This window comes from Oreochromis niloticus, linkage group LG18 (assembly GCF_001858045.2).
Source record: "Oreochromis niloticus isolate F11D_XX linkage group LG18, O_niloticus_UMD_NMBU, whole genome shotgun sequence".
Lineage (NCBI taxonomy): Eukaryota > Metazoa > Chordata > Actinopteri > Cichliformes > Cichlidae > Oreochromis > Oreochromis niloticus.
Genome location: NC_031982.2, coordinates 2,631,156 through 2,654,768, shown reverse-complemented (window position 1 = coordinate 2,654,768; position 23,613 = coordinate 2,631,156). Strand labels below are relative to the sequence as shown.

General features: G+C 39.3%; 1 protein-coding gene across 9 annotated transcripts in view; it reads left to right on the top strand.

Annotated features, from left to right (window-relative positions):
- The window catches only part of map4l (microtubule associated protein 4 like), a 118,557-nt gene extending 95,540 nt beyond the window's left edge, over positions 1 to 23,017 (top strand). For 8 of the 9 annotated variants that reach the window (XM_025900509.1, XM_025900507.1, XM_025900514.1 and 5 more), the window contains 6 exons: positions 17 to 76; positions 7,283 to 7,375; positions 9,969 to 10,050; positions 10,133 to 10,242; positions 10,420 to 10,612; positions 15,953 to 23,017. In XM_025900509.1, coding sequence (XP_025756294.1) covers positions 17 to 76; positions 7,283 to 7,375; positions 9,969 to 10,050; positions 10,133 to 10,242; positions 10,420 to 10,612; positions 15,953 to 15,957 — 543 coding nt within the window. In that variant the 3' untranslated portion in view covers positions 15,958 to 23,017. The remainder of the gene's footprint in view (positions 1 to 16; positions 77 to 7,282; positions 7,376 to 9,968; positions 10,051 to 10,132; positions 10,243 to 10,419; positions 10,613 to 15,952) is intronic. The other variant, XM_025900508.1, reaches the window with a different exon arrangement.
- The last annotated feature ends 596 nt before the right edge of the window (positions 23,018 to 23,613 follow it).

The window sequence follows — 23,613 nt, the reverse complement described above, 5'->3', positions numbered from 1 at the left end:
CTGGTTGTCTCCTCAGGTCTCTTCCACCCCGAACAACAAGACATCAGACCCCTCCACCCCTGCTGCCAAGGCCAGAGTGAGTCCCTGCCATTGACACCCTCACACACCAGTACATTCACCCTTCTGTCTGCATTCATCACAAGCACCACCTGCACCACATCTCGAACAACACTCCACCTTGCTGTTCATTCCTACATGCACATGCATATTCTGTCTGTTGATACTAAAGCAGGTTTCATTGTAATAAAAGAGCTCGTATGTGTTACTTGTTCTTTCTTTATGGTATATATGTAAGAGACAAGTATTAAAAAAAAAAACAACTCTAAGGCTAATTTCTAACACCAGTACCTTGATTAATAAGTGTAATTGTTTAAAATCATTATTGGACAATATCATATTATGTCATTATTGCAGTTCTGGACAGGCTTTAACTACTTTATATAAAGTTTTAAAATCTCAAATTTGTGTGAAGTAAACAGTTCCGTGCAAAGGGAGTCTTGTAGTGTCTGACTTTACTCTTTCATGCAATATATTCAGTGTGTTTATAATATTCTAGTGAAGTCTAAGAACTTGGAATACTATTTTAAAATGTTTAAAAATCCCAAAGATTTCTTGGCCTTAACTTGGGTTGCCTTAATATAGAGGCTTGTAGGTGCTTTAACAACAAATCGTGAATAACCAAGAGGTTATTCAGGTTCAAAAATGAGAAAAAAAAGAGTAATGGCAACAGAAAAAGGATGAATCTGTATGCAAATGGTAAGCAATGTGCAATTTTCCTACATGCTTGGACACTGGACTTTACAGTTCTTACAGTTCTGCATAACATTTTGTTTGTATCCACGAGTGCTTGTGAATGTAAAATGTTTTTAAGATATATGTATTCCTGTATCATCTATATTCATTAGCCTATGTACTGGAGACCTTTTGATCAAGAGTCACAAAGAAATAGTGTTCATAGTATTAGGTGATGAGACAAGATAATGTACGTGAGCAATTTCGTAATTTGTCTGCAGTTGTACCCGGAGATTTTGGTGCCACACAAAACACTGAATGCATTTTTACTCTAGCAAAGAATCTCTCAATCTGCAGGGTTTTTAACTTGTGATCAAACTAATAAAACGGTCACCAAACTTTCTAGTTAATTAGTAGTAAAATAAAGAGAACAAGCAAAAATGTTTTCATGCTTCACATTTGAAAGGAATTCACTTTGTGTCACTTAAAAGGCCCAAAATAATTTGCATCAGCCTTGAACAAATTTAAATTTCAAAATGACATCTTAGAATACTCGAAAACAAAATGATATGAAAACAATCCTCAAAAAGACTGCTACATGTACATCATACTATATTTTGAAAAAATTTAAATAATCAAACTATTTCCTTTTCCAACTTGATATTTACCATCATCCATGCATATGTGCTAATACATACTTTCCCCCAAGTTGTCCTCTGTTACTCTACAAAATATAGCTTGTGCAAAATATGCTTGATGTAGTTGGTTGAGCATTTATATTCCTGTCCTATGACCTACAACCCATGACCATTCAATGTATCTAAAGTTAAATGACCTCTGTGCCTTTTTCCCCAGTCTGAATGCTCACAGATATGCACACATGAACCTTTCAAACATTGCTGGCTACATACCTAGCTTGTTTCTATTACACTGATAGCAAAGGCAGCAACCTGATAGTGGAGCGCAGCAAGTTCAGACGCTACATGCTGCTTTTATTCTTTTGTGTTGCCCAATGAGAAATTTAGCATAAAAAGTAAAGAAATCCTGTTTTCTAAAAACTATGTCTTATTGTAGAGTCTACCTTACAACATAAAAGGCCTTGAGGTGACTGTTGTTGTGATTTGGCCCTGTATAAATAAATTGAATAGACTTTAAAGAAATTTGTGCCTGGTTAATTGTTGCTTTGTTGTAACAGTGCTTCTTGGCATTGTTATACCATTGGAGAGCCATTTAATAATTTCTTTATTTAAGAAAGAGGGGTCTCAGTAGCATGTGGAAGAACCACACACACCCACAACAGCCTTGCACTTCCTCATCATGCTGGTCACCAGCTTAATCATACGCTGCTGTCAGATGCATCCCTTTCCTCAACCAGCATTTGTCAGCAAATGTGGCTGTGTTGGTCACTCTTGCATGAACAGCCTACTAAAGCTACCCTACCCAGTCTGTGAGCGAACTCTATCGTCCAAGATCACTACCTCCAGAGAGCTATGTATGGTTCTTCCGCATGCTCCTGAGCCCCCCGTTTGTTAAATTGATAAATTGCCAGTATGTCTTGTTTTTTCAGACTTAAATTATCCAATCCAATAAACAACACTAAACAAGAGTCAATAGCAGAATAAGCTGTTTGGCTTTGTTAAGTTTTTGTCAAGCTTTGTTTTTACAAATGTGACACCATTTAAGGGGAAATATACAGGATTTCCAATGTTATAAGATTTATTGCCAAGAAGCATTGTTAGAAACAAAGAAATAATCAACCAAACACAAATTCACTTACTCTTTGTGCTAAGATTTATCCACTGCAATGAATACAGAACATTGGTAGTATAACAGAGTGTGTACCGTTAGCTACAAAAGCTAGAAGACATGATATGTGTGCAAATACAAAATGCAAATTAATCTCACGCATTATCTTTGGCTGAAATCGATGTTGCATTCTTTGAAATGTGGTCTCCTCTCATGGATAATTGCCACTTGGTTGCCACTTTTTAGCTGTAATTTTCTAAAATATTTTCATCATCCTGCTTCTTTATCTAGCATAGCATGAGAATCATTAGATATTAAGGAGACATGATGAACAAGAACCATGCAGCTGCTTGAAATCAATTAGGATATTTATGATGCGCTATCAGTGAGGAATACAAACTGAGGAGAGTCTGCTGCTTTTTGTCTCTGTGTTTGTGTGTGTTTGTGCTTACGCATTAAGTGTATGTGCACTCACTGCTCAGTGAGTCATCCTTTGCTGGTGCCACCTGCGTCATCATGCCATTTTCGTCCTGGAGAAGCAACACTAAGACAGAGACAGAGAGAATGGAGGAAGGCGTCTTAGGCTTGCTGCAGGGCTTTTTTACAATGCAGCAACAGAGGCAATCAAAGTGATATCACACAAACAGGTTGGTGTTAGCTTATGTAGAAGCAGGACAGGGTGGCTGCTTTTGATTCTTCATCATCAAAGTGGCTTATCTGTAACATCTTAAAAGCTTTGACTATTTTCCCTGAGAAAATTTTGGACACACTAGCGAGTCTTATGTCCACAGTCCTTAGGCTGTGAAAAAAAAGAAGACAGCATAAAAGAGACTCACTTTATTTGTTTGACTGATTAAAGGGCAGCCTATTATTTCCATTTCTGGCTCTATATTTTTATTTTGGGATTTTACTAGAGTAGCTTTGAATGATTCACAGTTCAAAATAATTCTTCTTTATCATATACTGGACCTTGGTGCAGCCCTTCAGTTTCTCAGCTGTCTGCAAGTGACAGATGATTAAAATTTGCTGTGTCACCTTTTGACGAAAACTCAAAAACTCCACATTATGGCCCAGGTTTGTAGTTGAGACTAACCAAATATGAAGTTGATCCTACAAAAAAACAAGGAGTTGGCAAAAGTATAACACCATGAATAATATCCTGAAATGCCATCTTCAATTCAAAATGGCAGGCTTCTTGTTGGCAAAATTTCATGAGTTTTCAAGCAGATTAAAGGCCTCAAAAAGCCAAGTGATTACAGTAGGGCCTTCGGACGTTTCGTGCTCCGGCCCTAATGATAGTAGTTGGGTTAATTCTTATTAAAAGGTAATTAAAAATTAAAGTTTATTTATGAAGGATATTTTTTCAAGTCAAGTGGCTTTATTGTCATTTCAACCATGTGCAGTGGTAGTCACAGTGAAACCAGACAGCGTTCCTTCAAAATTACGGTGATTTATATAACAGACAGTCAACACAGGGTGTGAAAAAAAATAGTGCAACACCAGACAGAACAGAATGATAGAGATACAAGACAGTGCAAACGCAACAACAATTTAAACATACATTTCACTGACAGAAGTTCTGTACAGAGTATACATCTATTTACTTGTCTTTGTCTAATAGTAAAATTTGTTTGACGACATGAAATTTGTAAGTCTGATAAATATGGAAAATATCAGAAGTCAGGAATGGAGCCCTGTATACTCTACACCTCAAAGTAAGGTGAGGGTCATTACTAGTCCCTCTTTCCTAATACTGGAATAAGTCTGTTGGTGATGCTTAAACGTCTTGAAGGAGTAGGACACTGTATATTCTAGTCCAGTGGTTCTCAAACTGTGGTACGCGTACCACTGGTGGTAGGTGGGCTCCCTCTAGTGGTACGTAGGAAGTCTCAAAAAAAAATTTTTAAGATTAAATAATATACCATGTTCTGATTGAGGGATTTCTGAAAAATTAAAACGTACAGCTTTGCTATCACTTCGGACATAAATGAAGACAGGAAACTAAACAGCAGTGACATCTGTAGGGTTACTGAAGTTGGACTAGCTCATAAATAATTAGAGCTGGGCGATAGAACGATAACGATATGTATTGCGAAATAACTTTTTCTCGATAGAAAAATGAAACTATTGCGATAGACCTCATCTCTCTCTCTTCCTGTCTTAAAAAAAAAAAAGAACAGCCAATCCAAATTAAGTAGCGCATAGCCGAACCAATCACAGCCGCAGCGTCACGTGACTTGTTACGTACAGCACAAGTGCCCAGCCGCACATGTGTACTTGTTTGGGAAGCAGCCAGCCACCGTGCCGGCCGGGTAATGGAGAAAATGAGTTTGCCCGCTAGAGAAAAATCAACAGAGAGCTTGGGTGACCAGGTTACCGAAGAGAACACAGATGACGGTTCCAATGCCGGAGAGATTGTTGAAAGGAAGGGCCAGAGAAGTTCTGTAGACTAAAAGCGCTAATTCGTCATTGAAAACAACCAGGAGAACAACATTCAATTAAGTCGGCTTTCTCCAGCGTCTTACCATATGACAAAAAAGCTAAGAGACATAGCGACATAACGAATGCCATAGCCTACCGTCTTGCTAAAGACATGCTACCAATAAACACGGTCGAAAATGAACGGCACATTTAAATCTCACAAATATAGTTATTTGGCTTATATCGTGATATATATCGTTATCGCCTGAAATGAAAAAAACATATCGTGATATGAAAAAATCTTATATCGCCCAGCTCTATGAATAATGATGTGCTACGTGGTGGCTAGCTACACAGCTATGGTTAGCATAATATAAACACATTAGCACAGTGAAGCTGGAGGATGAACGCTAACTTTTTTCCACTCGATAAAAGTTAATGCGAGGGTTCATGAGGGTCAGGGACAAGTGCAACTGCATGGCATGATCCTGTAAACGGACCAAACTTCAGTCAGGAGAACAACTGCGATAATCCATCCACAATACGAGGTTAGTCATTAATATACTGCTGCATGGGCTGGGCTGTAGTTACATCACAAGGTTTTAAAAACTGAGCTGTAAAATGTACAGTGGTAATAAATACCGAGAGAGTGATCCCTGACTGTTTTTAGAGGCTTGTTCAGATTAAACAGAACAACATACAAATCATTAAAACATGTTAAAAACATGTTAAAAAGTGACCAAAGTCACATTTTGGCAGGTTGAGTCAAGTTTGCTTTGCTCAAAAATGTCTTTGATCTGCAATATATTACTCAGCCGCAATTCAGAATATAAACCCAGATTGTCCAGATAGGCTTCACACCCAGAGAGACTGCAAGGTTCAGTGTTAACCAGCCTGATCAAGTTTAGTTATTCATTGTGCACTGCCAGCCCACTCTGCACAATACTCCATCCTAAGCAAAGGGAAGCATTCATTCTTTGTCATGCTGTTCACATTCTGGAAATCAGTACAAATCTGATCTGACTTATTAGATTTCTCACAAAGAGGCAGGGAGAACTCCATAAATCCACAGGAATCCAGGTTACTTAACTCTGAATTGTTTAACCTTCCCTGTATTGTTCAGCACTGGATGGCACTACCACAGGTAGAAGCAAACTTTACTGGTTGATCACAGGCCATCTACTGAGAGAGATTCAAGATTCAATGTCACATCAATCGGATCACTGAGCTCTTTGGCCCCACAGTATGATATGCCTTCAACACATTAATTTTAGGACAGCCTCCTTTTGCAGTTTCAGGTTAGCAATCAGGTAGGTTCTCAGTCATCCAGGTCATGGTAGTCTAAGGACCTTGGAAGGAAAGTGACTGGACTTCTTAAAGTTTCGTGAACCCCCCAAAAACAAACAGCATCAGATTTAAATTGGATAAGTATTATTGTTTTCTACTTATACCTCAAGCCTGTGGCTACAGTGTATGGTAAAGACACTGCAATAATTCAGAGAAAACTCTAACATCAGACAACCTGTTATGAGCAAGCACTTGGCAACAGTGGGAAAGAGAAACTCCCCTTTAACAGGAAGAAGCCTCTGGAAGAACCAGGCTCAGGGAGGGGCGGCCATCGAGAAAGACAGGACAAAAGACATGCTGTGGAAGAGAGCCAGAGATTTTTAAATTTCAATTATGTATCTCATTTGTAGCCAAAGCTGAAATACTAAGGAGAGAAGCCGACCATATAACATGTTCTTCCAGCTTGTAGTGTACTGCTGGAAGCACTTCAGACGGAACAACAGGTTTTTCTGCAAACTAGTCTATTTTTGAATCTTTTTAAAACCACCTTGTGCCCTCTGTTGTTCTGAATCTGTCACTTGCGGTTGCTTTTTTGCTTTAAGCAGCATGTGTTAACACAAAACTACTGTCCACGGCACTCTTCTCTTGCATGTACTCTCTCTCACCTTTGAGTGTTTGTCTTATGCTTTTTTTTTTGTAGCTATTGCTGTTTATGGAAGCGCTCTGTTGTTATTCATTCAGTATTCTCATCTTTTGCTAATTATGCATTCATTTTTGTAAGAATCTACATTGATTCTTTCTAAGAATGTTTCCCATTAACATTCTCATTTTGATGGTTTGTCACATAATGTACCAAAAGCATTTCTTCTGTCTCATGTGCAGACCATCAATGAGCTTCTATAACGAATGAATAGCAAAAAGTCTTCCATACTTACAGTACAAGGCTACTCTGTTTCCTGTCACTAAACCTGCCAGCTGATCTGCTTTCTTTCTTTCTTTCTTTCTTTCTTTCTTTCTTTCTTTCTTTCTTTCTTTCTTACTGTCTTTTTTTCTTTCCTCATGTTGCTTGTCTGTGTGTCTGCCTGCCTGTCTTTAGGTTCAGATAGTGCACAAAAAGCTGGACTTCAGCCACGTCACTTCTCGCTGTGGCTCCAAGGACAATATCAAACATGTCCCTGGAGGTGGCAATGTAAGTACTTCTGAAGCTGGAAGGAGACTCTCACATTTTATGCTAATTTAACCTAATTTGGACTATCTTGCTCAAAATGTTGATCAGTTGGGAATGCCCCTTGTGCCTTGTAATCATCTAGCAGGTGTAAATGTTACAAAGAGATAAAATGGCAATTTATGTTCTTGGTATGTAAATAAGGTCCATCGCTGGGGGATGCATATTGTATTGGGTCTATATTTACACATTCATACAGTATTGCTCTTGCAAAACAAAATTCCTGTTCCTGTTTAAACAATCGCCAGATAATCTCATACATATTGGTAAGAAATTGAATCAGTCTGACTTATAAACATTGTACTCTCCTCCGGTGTTCTCTGATTGGATCTCCTCAAACAAATTTAGTAAATAGAAGCACCCATAAGATCTGAGACTGACAAAAAAAATTCCAAGGTTCAATTCCAAAAATAAAAACAATTGCACTTCACGGTTTGCCTCTGGGTTTAATTTAATGTTCAGTAATTGAACTGACCGCAGGTTCTCATGCCTACCCTTTCAGGACTTGTTTCTACCTGGTCTGAAAACCTGCTTCACTATCACCATCTCTCACAACCACAGAGTATATACAAGATTAATTTAGTCTCCAAGTTAAGCCACTGTAGAAGAGCCTTTAAACCTCTAATGGCCATCAGGGGGCAACTCCTGTAGTTGAAAAAGAGGTCTGATTGTACAGAAGTCCATTAATACATTAACCTGCTGCTAACTTGATCTATGATCTGATGAGATTATGTTCTCAGTTTAGAGTAAAACAGGTGATAAAGCACGGTATAACAGCCAGGTTGTCGAATCTGATGAATGAAAACCAGAGTCACAGTGACCGTTTCCATCTTTCACATACTATAGTCTATCCTCAAAACCACCACTTTGCTCTGTCAGCTCAAATAAACTGGGGGGTTTTTTTCAGTGTAGGGACATGCAGTCATCGGCCAAGAATTAGCCGTAGCAGACCTCACGTTTGACTCTAGAATACTTTGGTATGTAGAGCTTTGTGGTTGACTCATGTTGACGACATGGTGACCTGAGGCCTGTACTATGAAGCAGGATTTAATCTTATCAAGGTAACTTCAGCGTTCATCCTGAGTTTTCTGTACTACTAAGAAGATTATTCATTTCTTACTGGAATATCTCGCCATAGAAACTTATGCTGTGAACTTAAACTGCGAAGGAGCTGGTTATTTTCAGATTAGAGATCAACAGGTATGAAATCACCACTTGCTGACCAGCAGCATTCCCCGAAGGCTCTTTGGACCTCTGCCATGAGAGTTTGAGGGTTTAACATTTTTCAGCTGCATCTAAAGTCTTCGCATTTCCCTCATGAGCATCAATATTAAACATAGGTTCTTAGATACAACTTTGATTTTCTTTTTCCCCTGTTGGCTGAAAACTATTTTACAAATGTTTTACTGTTCTATAAACATTACTAAAACACAATACCATATCAAGTTTGTACATAGACTAAGCCTAGCCTTTTTTATCTTTAGTCTTTACTCTCAAACTTTAAACAGCACCGAGTCTCCAGGTAAGAGACAGAAAAGTAAAGCTGTCGGAAGCAGGTTACATTCAGAGTATTGGTTGAAGATCATCTGGATGTTTTCACTGTTTCTTTTAGTTAAAGCATGTTTTATACATGATGTGATACAGTTTCTATGCTGGGGGATACATTTTACATCTGCAAGCTGCTGCACCTTAGTAGAACCACTGAATGAAGCACAAACTGTGTCGCATTGTCTTGGAAATGTGCATGAATTCATTTGGTGATGAAATGTTACAGTGAATAAAATAATTATTTGAGCTTGCTCACTTAAAAAAGACATGAACAGTGTCTAATTTTTATGGTGGTTTCATTTTAATGGAAAGAGACAGGATATCAAGGCAAAATCCAGGAAAAAAACACCAGCGTTTACATTTTCTGTATTTACTTACGTCACTGATGTGTTTTTATAGTGGAAGATGACATTATGAATATTTAAACTTGCTTTTAAGGATTTTAACTATTTGTTTCTATTCTTTAATATCCGTTCACATTAGGGAAAGCTATGGGTCCGACAAAAAGTTTTGACAGTTTGTGTTACTAATAAAATTTTATCAACAGAGTTATGGTCATCTCATTCTCCAGTCTGTCATCTGATGTGAATCTGACTGATTTTAGCCCATACTGTGAGGCAGGTCATCATGCCAGCTACCAACGCACTACTCTACAGTCATGGTGTGACAACAGTCTAAAAACTGCCTTCTCCAACATTCTAGTTATAGCTCGTCCTGATTTATCTGCACAAACGGAGCACCGCCGAACAAAACAAAAAGGCACCTTCAAAAACAATGAAACAGGTTAAAGTAGGGAATCAAGCATGATTGGTTAAAAAAGTTGTGAGTCAATTTCACATACTCTGTTGCATTGTCAGGAATGTCACACCTCTATATGAACGCCGCAGGTGCAGTATAATGAATGATAGCGATTTTCTAAAGTGGCCTCGAGTGGACGCTGAAGTGAAAGTTCATTGTACTGAATGACTTAGAATATAAAAAGACAAGATTTTTTTGTACTCCACCCCAGGTGCAGATCCTGAATAAGAAGGTTGATGTGAGCAAGGTGACATCCAAATGTGGCTCCAAGGACAACATCAAACACAAGCCAGGTCCATCCCAAAACATTTGTGCTTTTTCTTGCCATTAAACCCAAATGGCATCATATTAACTTTTCCTTTTTTTTAATCCCAGGTGGTGGTGATGTGAAGATTGAGTCCCATAAGCTAAACATTAAGGCTAAGTCTAAGATTGGGTCTATGGACAACGTGGGGGCAGGAAATGGACAGACCAATGGACAAAAGGTCAGACTTAAACACAGTTAAACATGTGTTAGCAGCTCGCAGAAAATTAGCTTTTGTGGTTCTGCTGATTCATTGTACCACTACTGGCCACCGTGTGCCACCATGAGAGTTTTCAAACTTTGTATGTCCATGTTTCTGTCTGACCCCTACGAACTATGTGTTTATTTTTGGCTGCAGGAAGAGAAAACTGAGCAGAAAACATCATCACCCCCAAGTGGCACTCAGACAACAGGACCAGGAGTCACTGCTAAGGCCACAGCACCTGGAAGTGTTGCTAAGGAGAACAGCATGAAGGAAACCACACCCTCTCCTTTTGGGGGAGATGGACTGAGGGAGCCCCTCGGTGCAGAGAAATGCATCACTGAGACAAGTGGGTGTAAAGGCACACACTCACACCCACTGGCTCCATTTTTTATTGAGCATACATAGAGTTTACAATCATGACAGGTGTGCTACTGAAGTGCTAAATAAATAAGAACAGGGTTCTTAATCCTAGCCAGTCACTTCACGCTATGCTACTCATATCTGCAAACCCTTAATCTGTAAATGTAGGGACTTAATCTGGAGGGTTCAGGTGTACAACTATAAGAAATCTCAGAAAAAAAGGTAATTGTTCCTTAAAGCTTTTAATGCTGTAGCTAACACCTGTAAGCTAAAGTTAACAGTAAGTTGTGGGTAAAAACTCTTTCTTCTGCTCGCTTTTTAATGCTTCCACATTTGAAGTGACAATTACACTGTTATAACTTTGTTTGAAAAAAATCAATACATAATTTAACCAAGATTTTTAACTTTTTATGTATTTTCCAACGCCTGGCTGGAGCAATCTTCTCCAAAGTATTACAACTGCATCTAATGCTGCTTCAGTATATAGGAAAATCCACAGCTTAAATGGCCTACTGTGTCACTTATTAGCAATATGTAGCTTGAAAGTCACTGTTCTGAGAATTTGCAAAAACTCAATTGTAGTGTCTTCTGTTGCATTTACTCTGTTTCTGTTTATTTTGTGGATAAAACACTCCTAATGAACTGCCGCAAATGCCCTTCTTTGAATCAGGGATTGTCTTTAGTTATTTATCTGTGTCACCTTGTACCACAAAGGCATAATGTCTGCCTAAGCTATTTTGATAGTGCTTTAGATTCAATTCAATTCAATTCAATTTTATTTATATAGCGCCAAATCAAAACAAAAGTCGCCTCAAGGCGCTTTATATTGTACAGTAGATAGCACAATAATGAGGATGAGGCTACCTGCCTGACAGCCTGGTATTATTTGCTCAGAGCCACTTGTGCTGACTTTCTGAGATATCTCGCCTGTCAACACAGAATAGCACACAATTTGATTGTTGCCTGCAGGTGCAAAATAATAGTTTTAATTAGAGATGGACCGATCCGATATTACGTATCGGTATCGGTCAGATACTGACCTAAATTACTGGATCGGATATCGGCGAGAAATAAAAAATGTAATCCGATCCATTAAATATCAAAAAAACACCTCACAAAACTTGCGACTCATAACCGTAGCACGTCGGAGCAGTATGCGTCACGTGATAGAGCGGCTGTGTGTATTTGTAGCCTCGCTACCAAACCAGCATTTCATCTCCAACGAAGTTATCCCAGAGAGAAGTAAAGCAAGTGTGTAAGTTCATCTCTGAATGTTTGTAAAGCGTTCCCATGTGAAGCTTAACAACCGATATATGGAGCGATTGCCTCTTCTCTCCCTCTCTCCCTCCCCTTCCTGCTGCTACTTCAATCGTGAAACTGATCAATGATCAGTTGATCGGCTTTTCTGTCGCGAGTCCGTCTCTCTTCTTTGTATTTGGCCCACTTTGCACCAGAAAGAGGAAACCAGCGGCTGAACAACAGCAGCACGTTTAAACTTGATAAGCTGCTGTTAGAATTTATTTACTATTACTTTCTAGACCAGGATCCTTTTCTACGTAGCTGACGGCTGGTAACTGTGCAGGGGCGGATCTAGCAAAGTTTAGCCAGGGGGGCCGATAGGGCATGAACAGGGAAAAGGGGGCACAAAGACATACTTTTCTTTCTTATTCTCATTTAAAATGTCTAGCTTTTAATAAATAATTATCTGAATCTTACACCCAAAGTTTTAATCTGATGTAAAATGTATAGAAGTCCATTACTGTATATAGTAACTGTTAAGTCTAATATACCCTAGTAAGCTATAGTACTTTTTCCTTTGGGAAGATACCATCTGTGCAGTCTGCAATTCTGTTGAAGAAAGATGTTGAATCTATTTAATTATTCTTGAAAAATAATTTATTTCTGTGCATTTTTTTTCACCCTGCATCAAATTAAAGTTGATTACATCGATTAAGCATCATGAGGCGGAGGGTGGGGGGTGGTTCCCTTTTTTTTTGTTGCTGGGAGTTTGCAACCCTATTAGTTAGGTTGCTTAATATTTCTGCTAAGTACTCTTTAAAATACTAGAATAGGGAGGATGGAGCAGGTTTAAGTTTATTAGATTGATCAGTGTTGCTGAACTATGAAATATTTTTACTATTTCTGTTATACCTTTTATACAGGTATAACAGAATAGCTTTAGTGTTGTTGTTTATTTAAACTTGAGTATGAACTTATACAAAATGCAGCAAGATATTAGAAAAACAGTTTTATTGATTAAAAAACACACTATATCGGATTCATATCGGTATCGGCAGATATCCAAATTTATGATATCGGTATCGGTATACATAAAAAAGTGGTATCGTGCCATCTTTAGTTTTAATACACTTTCAGCATCTGAGGAACTTAAGATTGCTATTATTTTTATGTCAATATCTTCAAAACTACAGGAAAATTGCCCAATGTGTGGTTTTATTATACATGGTGGGCCATTTATATGGATACACCGTGATAAAATGGGAATGGTTGATATTAAAGTCCTGTTTGTGGCACATTAGTATATGTAACGTAACGTAACTTTATTCTTTCATGAGTTATTTACAAGTTTCTGACCACTTATAAAATGTGTTCAATGTGCTGCCCATTGTGTTGGATTGTCAATGCAACCCTTTTCTCCCACTCTTCACACACTGATAGCAACACCGCAGGAGAAATGCCAGCACAGGCATCCAGTATCCGTAGTTTCAGGTGCTGCACATCTCGTATCTTCACACCATAGACAATTGCCTTCAGATGACCCCAAAGATAAAAGTCTAAGGGGGTCAGATCGGGAGACCTTGGGGGCCATTCAACTGGCCCACGACAACCAATCCACTTTCCAGGAAACTGTTCATCTAGGAATGCTCGGACCTGGCACCCATAATGTGGTGGTGCACCATCTTGCTGGAAAAACTCAGGGAACGTGCCAGCTTCAGTGCATAAAGAGGGAAACAATCATCATGTAGCAATTTCAAATATCCAGTGACCTTGAGGTTTCCATTGATGAAGAATGGACCCACTATCGTTGTACCCCATATACCACACCAAACCATCACTTTTGTTGTTCCAACAGTCTTGGAGGGATCCATCCAGTGTGGGTTAGTGTCAGACCAATAGCGGTGGTTTTGTTTGTTAACTTCACCATTCACATAAAAGTTTGCCTCATCACTGAACAAAATCTTCTGCGTGAACTGAGGGTCCTGTTCCAGTTTTTGTTTTGCCCATTCTGCAAATTCTGTGCGCCGATCTGGGTCATCCTCGTTGAGATGCTGCAGTAGGTGGAGTTTGTAAGGGTGCCATTTGTGAGTAGCTAATATCCGCCGAAGCGATGTTCGACTAATGCCACTCTCCAGTGACATGCGGCGAGTGCTACGCTGTGGGCTCTTGCTGAATGAAGCGAGGACAGCCACTGATGTTTCTTCATCAGTGACAGTTTTCTTGCATCCACATTTTGGCAAATCCAACACTGAACCAGTTTCATGAAACTTAGCAAGCAGTTTGCTAACTGTAGCATGGGAGATGGGTGGTCTTGTAGGGTGTCTTGCATTGAAATCTGCTGCAATGACCCGGTTACTGCGTTCACCAGATATCAACACAATTTCGATCCGCTCGTCACATGTTAACCTCTTCGACATGTCAATGGCTGTGAACAAAGAGAAACTTGTATATAACTCATGAAAGAATAAAGTTACGTTGAAACCAAGCACACCATTGTTTTTCTTGTGACATTACCAATAAGTTTGATGTGTCACATGGCCCTCTTCCTATTGAAAAAACAAAAGGTGTATCCAAGATGGCCGACTTCTAAATGGCCACCATGGTCACCACCCATCTTGAGGAGTTTGCCCCCTCACATATACTAATGTGCCACAAACAGGACTTTAATATCACCAACCATTCCCATGTTATCACGGTGTATCCATATAAATGGCCCACCCTGTATAATAAAACCACACATTGGGCAATTTTCCTGTAGTTTTGAAGATATTGACATAAAAATAATAGCAATCTTAAGTTCCTCAGATGCTGAAAGTGTATTAAAACTATTATTTTGCACCTGCAGGCAACAATCAAATTGTGTGCTATTCTGTGTTGACAGGCGAGATATCTTAGAAAGTCAGCACAAGTGGCTCTGAGCAAATAATACCAGGCTGTCAGGCCGGTAGCCTCAGGTAGCCTCATCTAAAGCACTATCAAAATAGCTTAGGCAGACATTATGCCTGTGTGGTACCAGGTGGCACAGATAAATAACTAAAGAAAATCCTTGATTCAAAGCAATGCATTTGCGGCAGTTTAGTAGCAGTGTTTTATCCACAAAATAAGTAAGAACAGTCTTTTCATATCTTTTAGTGCAACCAGAGACTGAGTATGTGGTCATATATAGTACTAACTCAATCACAAGTCTCTGCCAGATTCTATGTAAAAGAAAAGATATAGCCAATGTTGAAGTCCCCTAAACCTACAGTCCTTTTTAATGAAAAGCAGAGGGTGAAGGTTGGCCTTTCAGACAGTATGAACATGTAGTTTCCCTCAGATCTTTCTCACACTGATCACATCCAGTTTCAAAACAACAAGATGGGAGAACCTGTAATGTTTAAACTAACAAGGAAGCCATGCCACAGTGGCTACATCCATCTTTTATAAGAGTAGGTGATATGTAGAGAACCAACATTGCTTTATTGTTGTCATGTGTCATGAAAAGTGAAAAGAAGTACAGAGGGAAGCTACAGTATGAGAACAGTAATGGGGTTTTTCAACATTAAAGCATATACACCTATTCTTGTAGACCCCTAAAATAAAAATTATGAATAGTGGTACATGTACAATAGGAGTAAATTAAAAATGCATATTGTAGAGAGTGTGTGTTTATGAATGAATGAGCACATATCCCCGCTCCCTTACATGTCGGATAGAGTGGTGAAACCAGCTCACCTTTTTACCAAATTATGAAATGAAATTATGAGGAGACCTTCAGAGTGAAGATGAGCCAGTCATGGTGGATAAATTCATCTTTGGCACAGCTGGTCTCCAGACTCCCCGAGTTCAGAGGGACAACAGACTTCCGCCACTGTTGCTGTTGCTAAACTCATCTTAACTGATGAATGGCTGTAGCACTAATACAATTTTAAAAATGTCATTTTGATCATTTGCCCCATAATTCATATGAGCTCACACCAGACATTAGCTAGAGCCTGTAAGGCTGATAAAACAACAAACTCTGGAGATTATTGTCCTTGTATCTCTATCATTTTCTCTTCGTTTTGCGCTTCATCTGTTTTTTCTTCTTTAACTTGTCTCATCTCAGACTGAGTCCCAATGACCTGCAGATTTCGGTGGGACACGCATGGCGCTCGCTGGCCTGCCAATCAACTGACCAACCAACTACCACGGCGCAGTCACTTTCCTCTGATCCCGCCCTTCATCTTGCCCACCGCAGCACCGAACTGACCGATCGCCTCTCAGTGTTTCTCTGGGATCTGCCTGCCAGCTTCCTGCTACCAACTCTGACCTTTGGCCCCTTGTCACCCTTGGGTTGCCCCACCTACCACAGAGAAAAGTAATTGCTGTTTGTTCATGTTTCTCTGTGCAGGTTTCCACCAGCTTCTCCACTGATGCCATTTCCTTGTAAGCACTGACTAAGGTCATTCCAACCTTAAAGCCCAAATGTAACAACCCCAAAGCAATAATCCCACAATCAATCAATCAGTGCTCTATTAAGTATCTTGACCATAGCCACTTTTTCTCATAGAATGTTCACCCTACTAGTGAAAACAGTTGCCTCAGATCACAGTAATGGAGCTTTGTTCTAGACCCTCTGGCAGGCTTTGACATTTAAAAACCAAACTAACAAAAACAGCACCATTCATAGGTCATCAGACGTCTCATTACAGGTCAGTCTACAATTCATCACATGTTACTTCTCTTGGTATCAGTGCACCAGTTTGTCTCTTCAGAGTTCTTCACAATAATGATTCCTTGAATTTTAATATTATGATGCTAACAGTTTGTAGTCGTGGCTGCAAAGAGCACAAAATGAATCTGGTCTCGAGCGGCTATGAAGAGAGAAGTCTGGAAGCAAATCTGAAGATTTTAAAACCAGTGCAAAAGCTTCTCAAAAGTCAGATGGTTTTAGTACAATTGAAATCATTCAGCGATGTAACTCGTGCATTATGAAGGCAGCAAGAGGGAGGATACAGGAGCTCTGCTGATGGTTTTGGCTCAAAGAGGATTTGGCACAAAAAAATCTGTGTTTGATCTCAGAGCCAAGTGTTTTTAAAGTTAAGATCTCTCTAATTGACCTTGAACGAGTGAATATAAATTCCAGCTGAAGGAGTGTTATTGAAGGATGGTAATAAACCTTGGAATTAAACGGAGTGGCACAGAACACATGCACTCTATAATGTAATGTAGCACTTATGGTGGACAGTGTCAATCACAGTGTCACAGGATTCTTTATAAACATTCAGTCACACCAGCACATTAAATGTCTCCATTTCAGAGTCATTATAGTGTAGATCTGTGGAATCTGTGTGATGGTCTATGGTTGGCATGTCCATACAGGCCAAATGGTTCCTTGCAAATTTTCACCGCTGACTATTAGTAAGCCGTCTTGACAATGCTGAGAGAACAGAGCAGGAGTTTTCAACTGAGAAAGTACTGTAGGGATCCAGCTGTTTTTCAACATCAGCTTTTATTTCACCTCGGTACGCTCGGTAGCTTTTTTTCCCTTTTCTTAGTACTTGATTGAAATTATAGGGCACAATCTCTGGCACAGTATAAAAAAAATGTAGAAGCTCAGAGAGCTGTTGTGATCACTAACTCTACAGCATGCTTTCTGCTTGCTATATTCTAAGCCACCTGCAGTATGAAGTCATTTGAATTTGTTAACATTTGTTCATATATCAGGATATACTAACAAAAACTTCTGCTTTAGATAAATGAGTACAGTTCTTTTTCTTTCTCTGTTACTTACTGTCCACATTCTCCAGAGGAAGTTGAATACTTTGATTTACAACCTCTTTTCCTAAAAAAGGCAGAAGGCTTTGTAGATCATTAAAATGCTGTTTGATGTGAAAATGTTCATTTGAAAGCATATTGTGAAGATATTTACTCAAGCTGAACTAGGGTTTAATGAGTCACTGTTAGCTTTATTTAACCAGGTGAGCCATTAAGAACACTTTGGGTAAAGGCATCTAAAAGGTAAAAGAACATTTCTACACACCTGAAGCCATTTCTACACGCTCACTGGTGAAACACTGCCCCATAGTGGCGGAAGTTTTACTTACATTTTTCAACAATTACAAAAAATTCCTTGAGGAGAAGATCCAACTTTTTTTTGAAAAATGCTGCTGATGTTAAAAATGTAATGGATATTTTTAAAAAATATTTCTTTGAAATTTTGACTTCTGTTTTTTCATCTAGTATTTCAGCGCTTTTGCAAAGCATTGCATTCTGCATTTACTTACATTTTACACACGGCCAACTTTTTGGAAATGAGGTTGCAGATCAGTCCTGGTCACGTGGTTTTAGCACAACTCCGCAAAGTCATCTGATACATCAGCACTGCGGACATTTTATTTTGGGATGATGAAGGCATTCAAGTACTAGCTTAATCAACAGCTATTTCAAGTCATACAAGTCTTTATTTGAGCTTTGAAGGGCACTACACTTAAAAATCAGCATCATTGTTTGGCTCCCGCACTGATTGGAAACCTTCACACCCACTCATTCACCTGCACCCACCATGAGGGACCTCAGCAGTCACCCTGAGCTTGTATGGCATTTCCTGGTCATGTGGTTTTCCCCCAGTGGAGGGTTGGGGCTGCAGAGCAACAACCTCTAGTTAAATCCTCCCTCCTGCTGGTGCTTTGTAGAGCCCACTCCATAAAACCATTTAGTCACACACACATAAGCACAGACTGATACAGGAAAGCACACATATGCTTGCTGGTGTGCATACACAAATACACACAAAACACAAAGCACCACCGAAAAAATGGAAGTGGTGTGCTGATGACAAAGCATTTCTCTGTTCTGGAATCAAAGCAACTCTTTATTGTTTTTCTTTTTTTGTTTGTCTGTTATTTTGGTGGTGTATGCCGATGTTGTTCAAATAGTGATGAGCTGTGTAAGTGTGATGTTCCTATTATACCATTTTCATAATGGTATCATCGCCTCATTGCACCACCTCCTCATCTGTCACCTCTACCTGTGTCTCACTCCAGTTCTCTGACAGCAATACAGTGTAGGGAAGGCCTCCAGTTACCTGCACATGCACAGGGCGTTCAGATAGAGAGGGACAGACAACCACTGATATTATCCAGTAGTTATGAGAGGAGAGAGATTGCGTAAATGAAATAATGCATTCATGGCTGATCTCACACCAGAGTTTCCTTTGTAGTGATTTACTTATACTAGACTGGACTGTCTAGTAGATTGAACTTGCTGAGCGCTATTTAGCCACCGTGACTACCCACAGTAGCAGACGATGAAATGCCTTCTCTGGCGTATAAATGAGTTTACCCTACATCTGTAGTGTAAATAGAAGGAGCTAAATAGTTTTTGTTTGGGTTTTTTTCCTTTAGTGCTTAGTTTGTGTGAGTTTTTTTTTTAAGTTTTGTTGAAGTAAAAACCTCAAAGTAAAAAAAAAATGTAAAAATTGAAACTAAAGTAAACTGGACAGCGGGAACTGCCCAGCTCCAACATGCCATGAAGGCAGCAGTATTTCAGCCAAGCACATCCGCGAGGGACCTGCAGATACTATAATGAGGCCCATTGAGTGTAAGCTATAAAAATAATGCGCGGGATCACAGTACACACACAAAAAACCTGAATGGCTTAATGCTTTATAGGAAATAATTGACTGAAAGAAAAGTGTGCTCATTTTGTTGTAATTCCAGATGCTATCTTAAGAAATCAAACATGTTAGTTTTAGGTACAGTTTAGATTCTTATAAGCCAGCACTGTGATGTGACTTTGATTTGCACACTGAAACCATCGCTCCGTATCAGCCCGGTAATACGGACAGGCCCTGTGTGCTCAGCGTGCATTAAAAGGCTGGGATGGTCTCTGCTGAAAACACTGAGGGATTAGTGACATGTCTGTGGCGTGCTCCCATAGTTGTCAGATGTGTGAAGTGTTACTACTGCATCTATCCTGTAGAGAGCGCTGCTTAGCCTCTGGAACACTGATAGTCTGGCTCTTAACAAAGGCTGAGTGAGAAAGCTTACATCACCATTAGAGACGCTGCAGAAGGCTTCCATTCTGCCCTCATTCAAGCTATCACTATATTATTGTGTCTGGAACACCACATATTATCATAATCATACAAATTATGTAGAGTTCCCCAGAAAACTCAAAAGTTTCGTGCACTTTGAACATAGTCTTGTTCATTTTATTGATGCACTTAAGTGATATTAAAGTTGCTTCACTGTATGTTGGTGAACATTGTCAGCAGTGTACTGTACATGTGTGCTTCTGGGAACAAAACAGTTTTGGTAGCTAGATGACGTTATAATATTCAAAGAGCAAGTGATCAAATAGTCAACAATTAAGACAACTAAAAGCACCATTTAAGAATATTCAATATTGTGTTGTTCCCTCCAGATCATTCCCATGCGTTGCCTAAAAGTAACATGTGTTACATGACATATGCGTGGGTCATATGTGAAATTAATAATGTAAACCGACTTTCTTCTGGAACAGAAGAACAAAAGTATGAAAGCACTTTGGGTTGTGGATCGTGTATATATGAGAAGAAGTAAGGTGTAGCTCCATGCGTGAACATCTGGTGGGATGAGCTGATGTTGTGTGTCTAGATCTGGATTTTTGTGGCATTGTGCTGTTGGCTACGACGATTTGACACTCAGCTCTCCAGTCTGCTCTCATTTTGTTCCTGTTAACATTCCCTGCTTCTTATTTTCTGGCCAAGCTACAGAGTAACATTCTGCAAGTAGACAGTTCAAGGTCCATACTGACCTTTTGAAGGAGTCAGTGGGCCCCTTGTTTAATTTATTCTGAGAGCGCCGACTTTAAAACTGTCTCTGGTCAAGAACAGGTTTCAGTGTTAGCATACAGCGTGTTAATGTTAGCATACAGTGTGTTAAATAACAAAAGCAGATGTTATGAAATCAAGACCGTTAAAGTGGCCCTTTTATAATCATGTTGAGCTCCATATTTATATTCTTGGACTAGAGTAGAGTTCAAAATAATCCTTGCTGGTCTTTTGCTTGTGCAGCCCCTCACTTCATCCTATACCTGAAACAAGCCTTTAAACCAGCTTTGTTCTGATTGACGGATCCTATGAGTGGACAAAGTAATCTCACGATTTTTTTTATTTTTTAAGGTAAATATTCTAAAGTAATACAGTTATAATGTTATTCAAGTTAAGTTATATACATGACAGAAAATACAGGAAAGCCCCACAGGCCCTCTTCAAAGCTATGAACTGTAAGCCTGTTTCATTTTGCAACACATTAAATCAAAGAAAGAATTCAATAAAAACAGAAACATTCAAAAATATTTAAGGCTTTCCATCCTGGCAACCAGTATTTGTACACAACTTTGGGGTATTTATGAGTATACACAAACTTTTCAATGTGGAAAATGCTGTTTGTTAATTTACAAAGTTCTTTAGGAGCAGCTTTTTGGGACCATTGATTATGAGCCAGACAGTAGCCTACAACATGCTTGTATCAATGGTCCCAAGGTAACAGATAAAAAGATTGATGGTGGAGCCTACTCGGTGAGTGGGTTATGAAAAATTAAGAAGCAGGCATGTTAATATATATACATAATATGGCCTTATCTTATAAATGAAAAGAATTTGTAGATTTGAAGAGCTCAAATATTCTTATCAGTTTCAAAAATGCAATCCAGCTGAGGTTTTTGTGATTTGAGTCTTGTCTTTGGATATTCAGTAAGGAAACCAATGGACCCTTAAGTTAGTAAAGTTTTAATAGAACCATGGGAATATAATATATGTAATATTACTACAGTCATCAGGAGTGTGATACAGTTAATGTTACTTTGGAGCTTGGACAGAAAGTAAGAAACAGATTCACTCTAATGTCCGTTTGAACTCCCAGTTATTGCACTCGAATACCACCCTTCCACTAGTATTTCACACTGTATATAGACACCATCACGTTTTTATCACTCCACGTGTAACTCAAATTAGTTCAAATGAAATAAAAAGAAGAAAAAAACTGAAAAAAATTCTTACTTCTTAACAGGGTGTAGTGGATGTTGACAGACGGGCGGTTACGTTTATAAACCTAGTTAGTGTTGAGGTAAGACATTCTGGTAAGACTGAAAGCATAGGAAAGGAAAAGTGTACTTTTTTTTCAGAGTCTGCCTTTTTTCCATCAAGAAAAGGGCTGCTGAAGTTTCAAGAATGTTTTAAAAATGTATTAAAGATGCAAGATTATGAATACATGTATGAGGTTTGTCTCTGTTCTCTTTTGGAAGATAGCTCACATATGGAAAACACTGTTTACCAGATTCAAACTGACAGGCAGGAGAAGAACCAGTGTGTGTCCACTTAGGTATGATCTGAAGAAGCTTTGCATAAAGAGAACATGAGGACACGCCTCAGAATTGGCAACATTTGGTGTGAACTGCTCTGACACACACTGGTGAGCCCTTTCTTCTGCCTACCACCACCAGAAAGTAATACCCTTTATTAAACAGCTCCTGTGTAGACGCCTTGACATATCTACCAACATGGGACTGAATTAAGGCAAGTCATGGCCCAAATTATCTTCCCACTGTCAATAACAAAAATAATAGACCATTCTGAACCTGTTTGTAAAGTAAAAGAAAAGTGCTTCTGATCCTAAGCAAAGTTTCAAACACTTCAAAAGTAGTGTTGGTAGATATATCTGGAGCCCCTAACCACGTCTCCCACCTGCAGTGGCTCATCAGCACCACAGCACTGAAAAGCAGCTGATTTTACCTCTGTCTTGTACCATATATACAGCAGCTACCAATTAAACCAGTATTCCAGCTGTTTAAATGTCAAGTGGAGTGGAAAATTACAAGTGTGTGTGTATTGTATTCTGGTCTTCTGCTTGCCCTTACTCAACCTGAGAGGCAGCAGGCAAAAAGAAGCTACTTTTCAGCACTGTAGAAATAAACCCACTGTAGTGTGTGTGTGTGCTGTATTACTCTGTAGGGCGCAACACCATAGCAAGAGCATGCAGAAGACAACAAACCAACTGCTGGTTGTTAGAGGCATCTGTCCTATTAGATAGAGCTCATCTCCCCTTTCAATTCTGAATATTTGGTATGAAAGAGATGTTCATTGTGGTTAATTGTTAACTAGTGATGTGAATATTAATCAAGAAATAAAAAGATGAGCAAAAGTTCATTGTTGTGTCATTTCTTCCCACATTTCTCTCACATATTGACAAATTGTTTTCCACCAGTACAAGGCCATCAGCAGCTGTCAGCGGATAAGAAATGCTAACAAGTTTAAACCATTGATGCGTTTGGTGGTAATGAAATTAATAACAGCTGCACTAGAGGGGCAACAATGAGACAACCCACAAAACAGGGATGTTTTACAGGTGAGGTTTTCAGGTGTCGAGGTTTGTTGTGTGTCTCAGGAGCATTGAGGCGATTCCAGCAGACAAGCAGTTACTGTAGGAGAGCTGGACAGGGTTGTATGGTCCTTAACCCATCAGCAGGAATCATTATCTGCTCTCCTTTGTGCAAGGAGGAACAGGATGAGCACTACCAGAGCTACTAAATGACCCCCAAACCACTGGTGTGAGTGTCTCTGACCAAAATCAGAAACAAACTCCACGAGGGTGGCCTGAGGGCCCAACGTCCTCTGGTGGGCTCTGTGCTCACTGCCCAGTTCTATGTAGTCCAACTGCCATTAACCAAGTACCAGAATCTACTAATGGTGCTTTTTACAGATGAAAGCAGGGAGATGAAAGCACCCTAATGGATAGTGTGCTA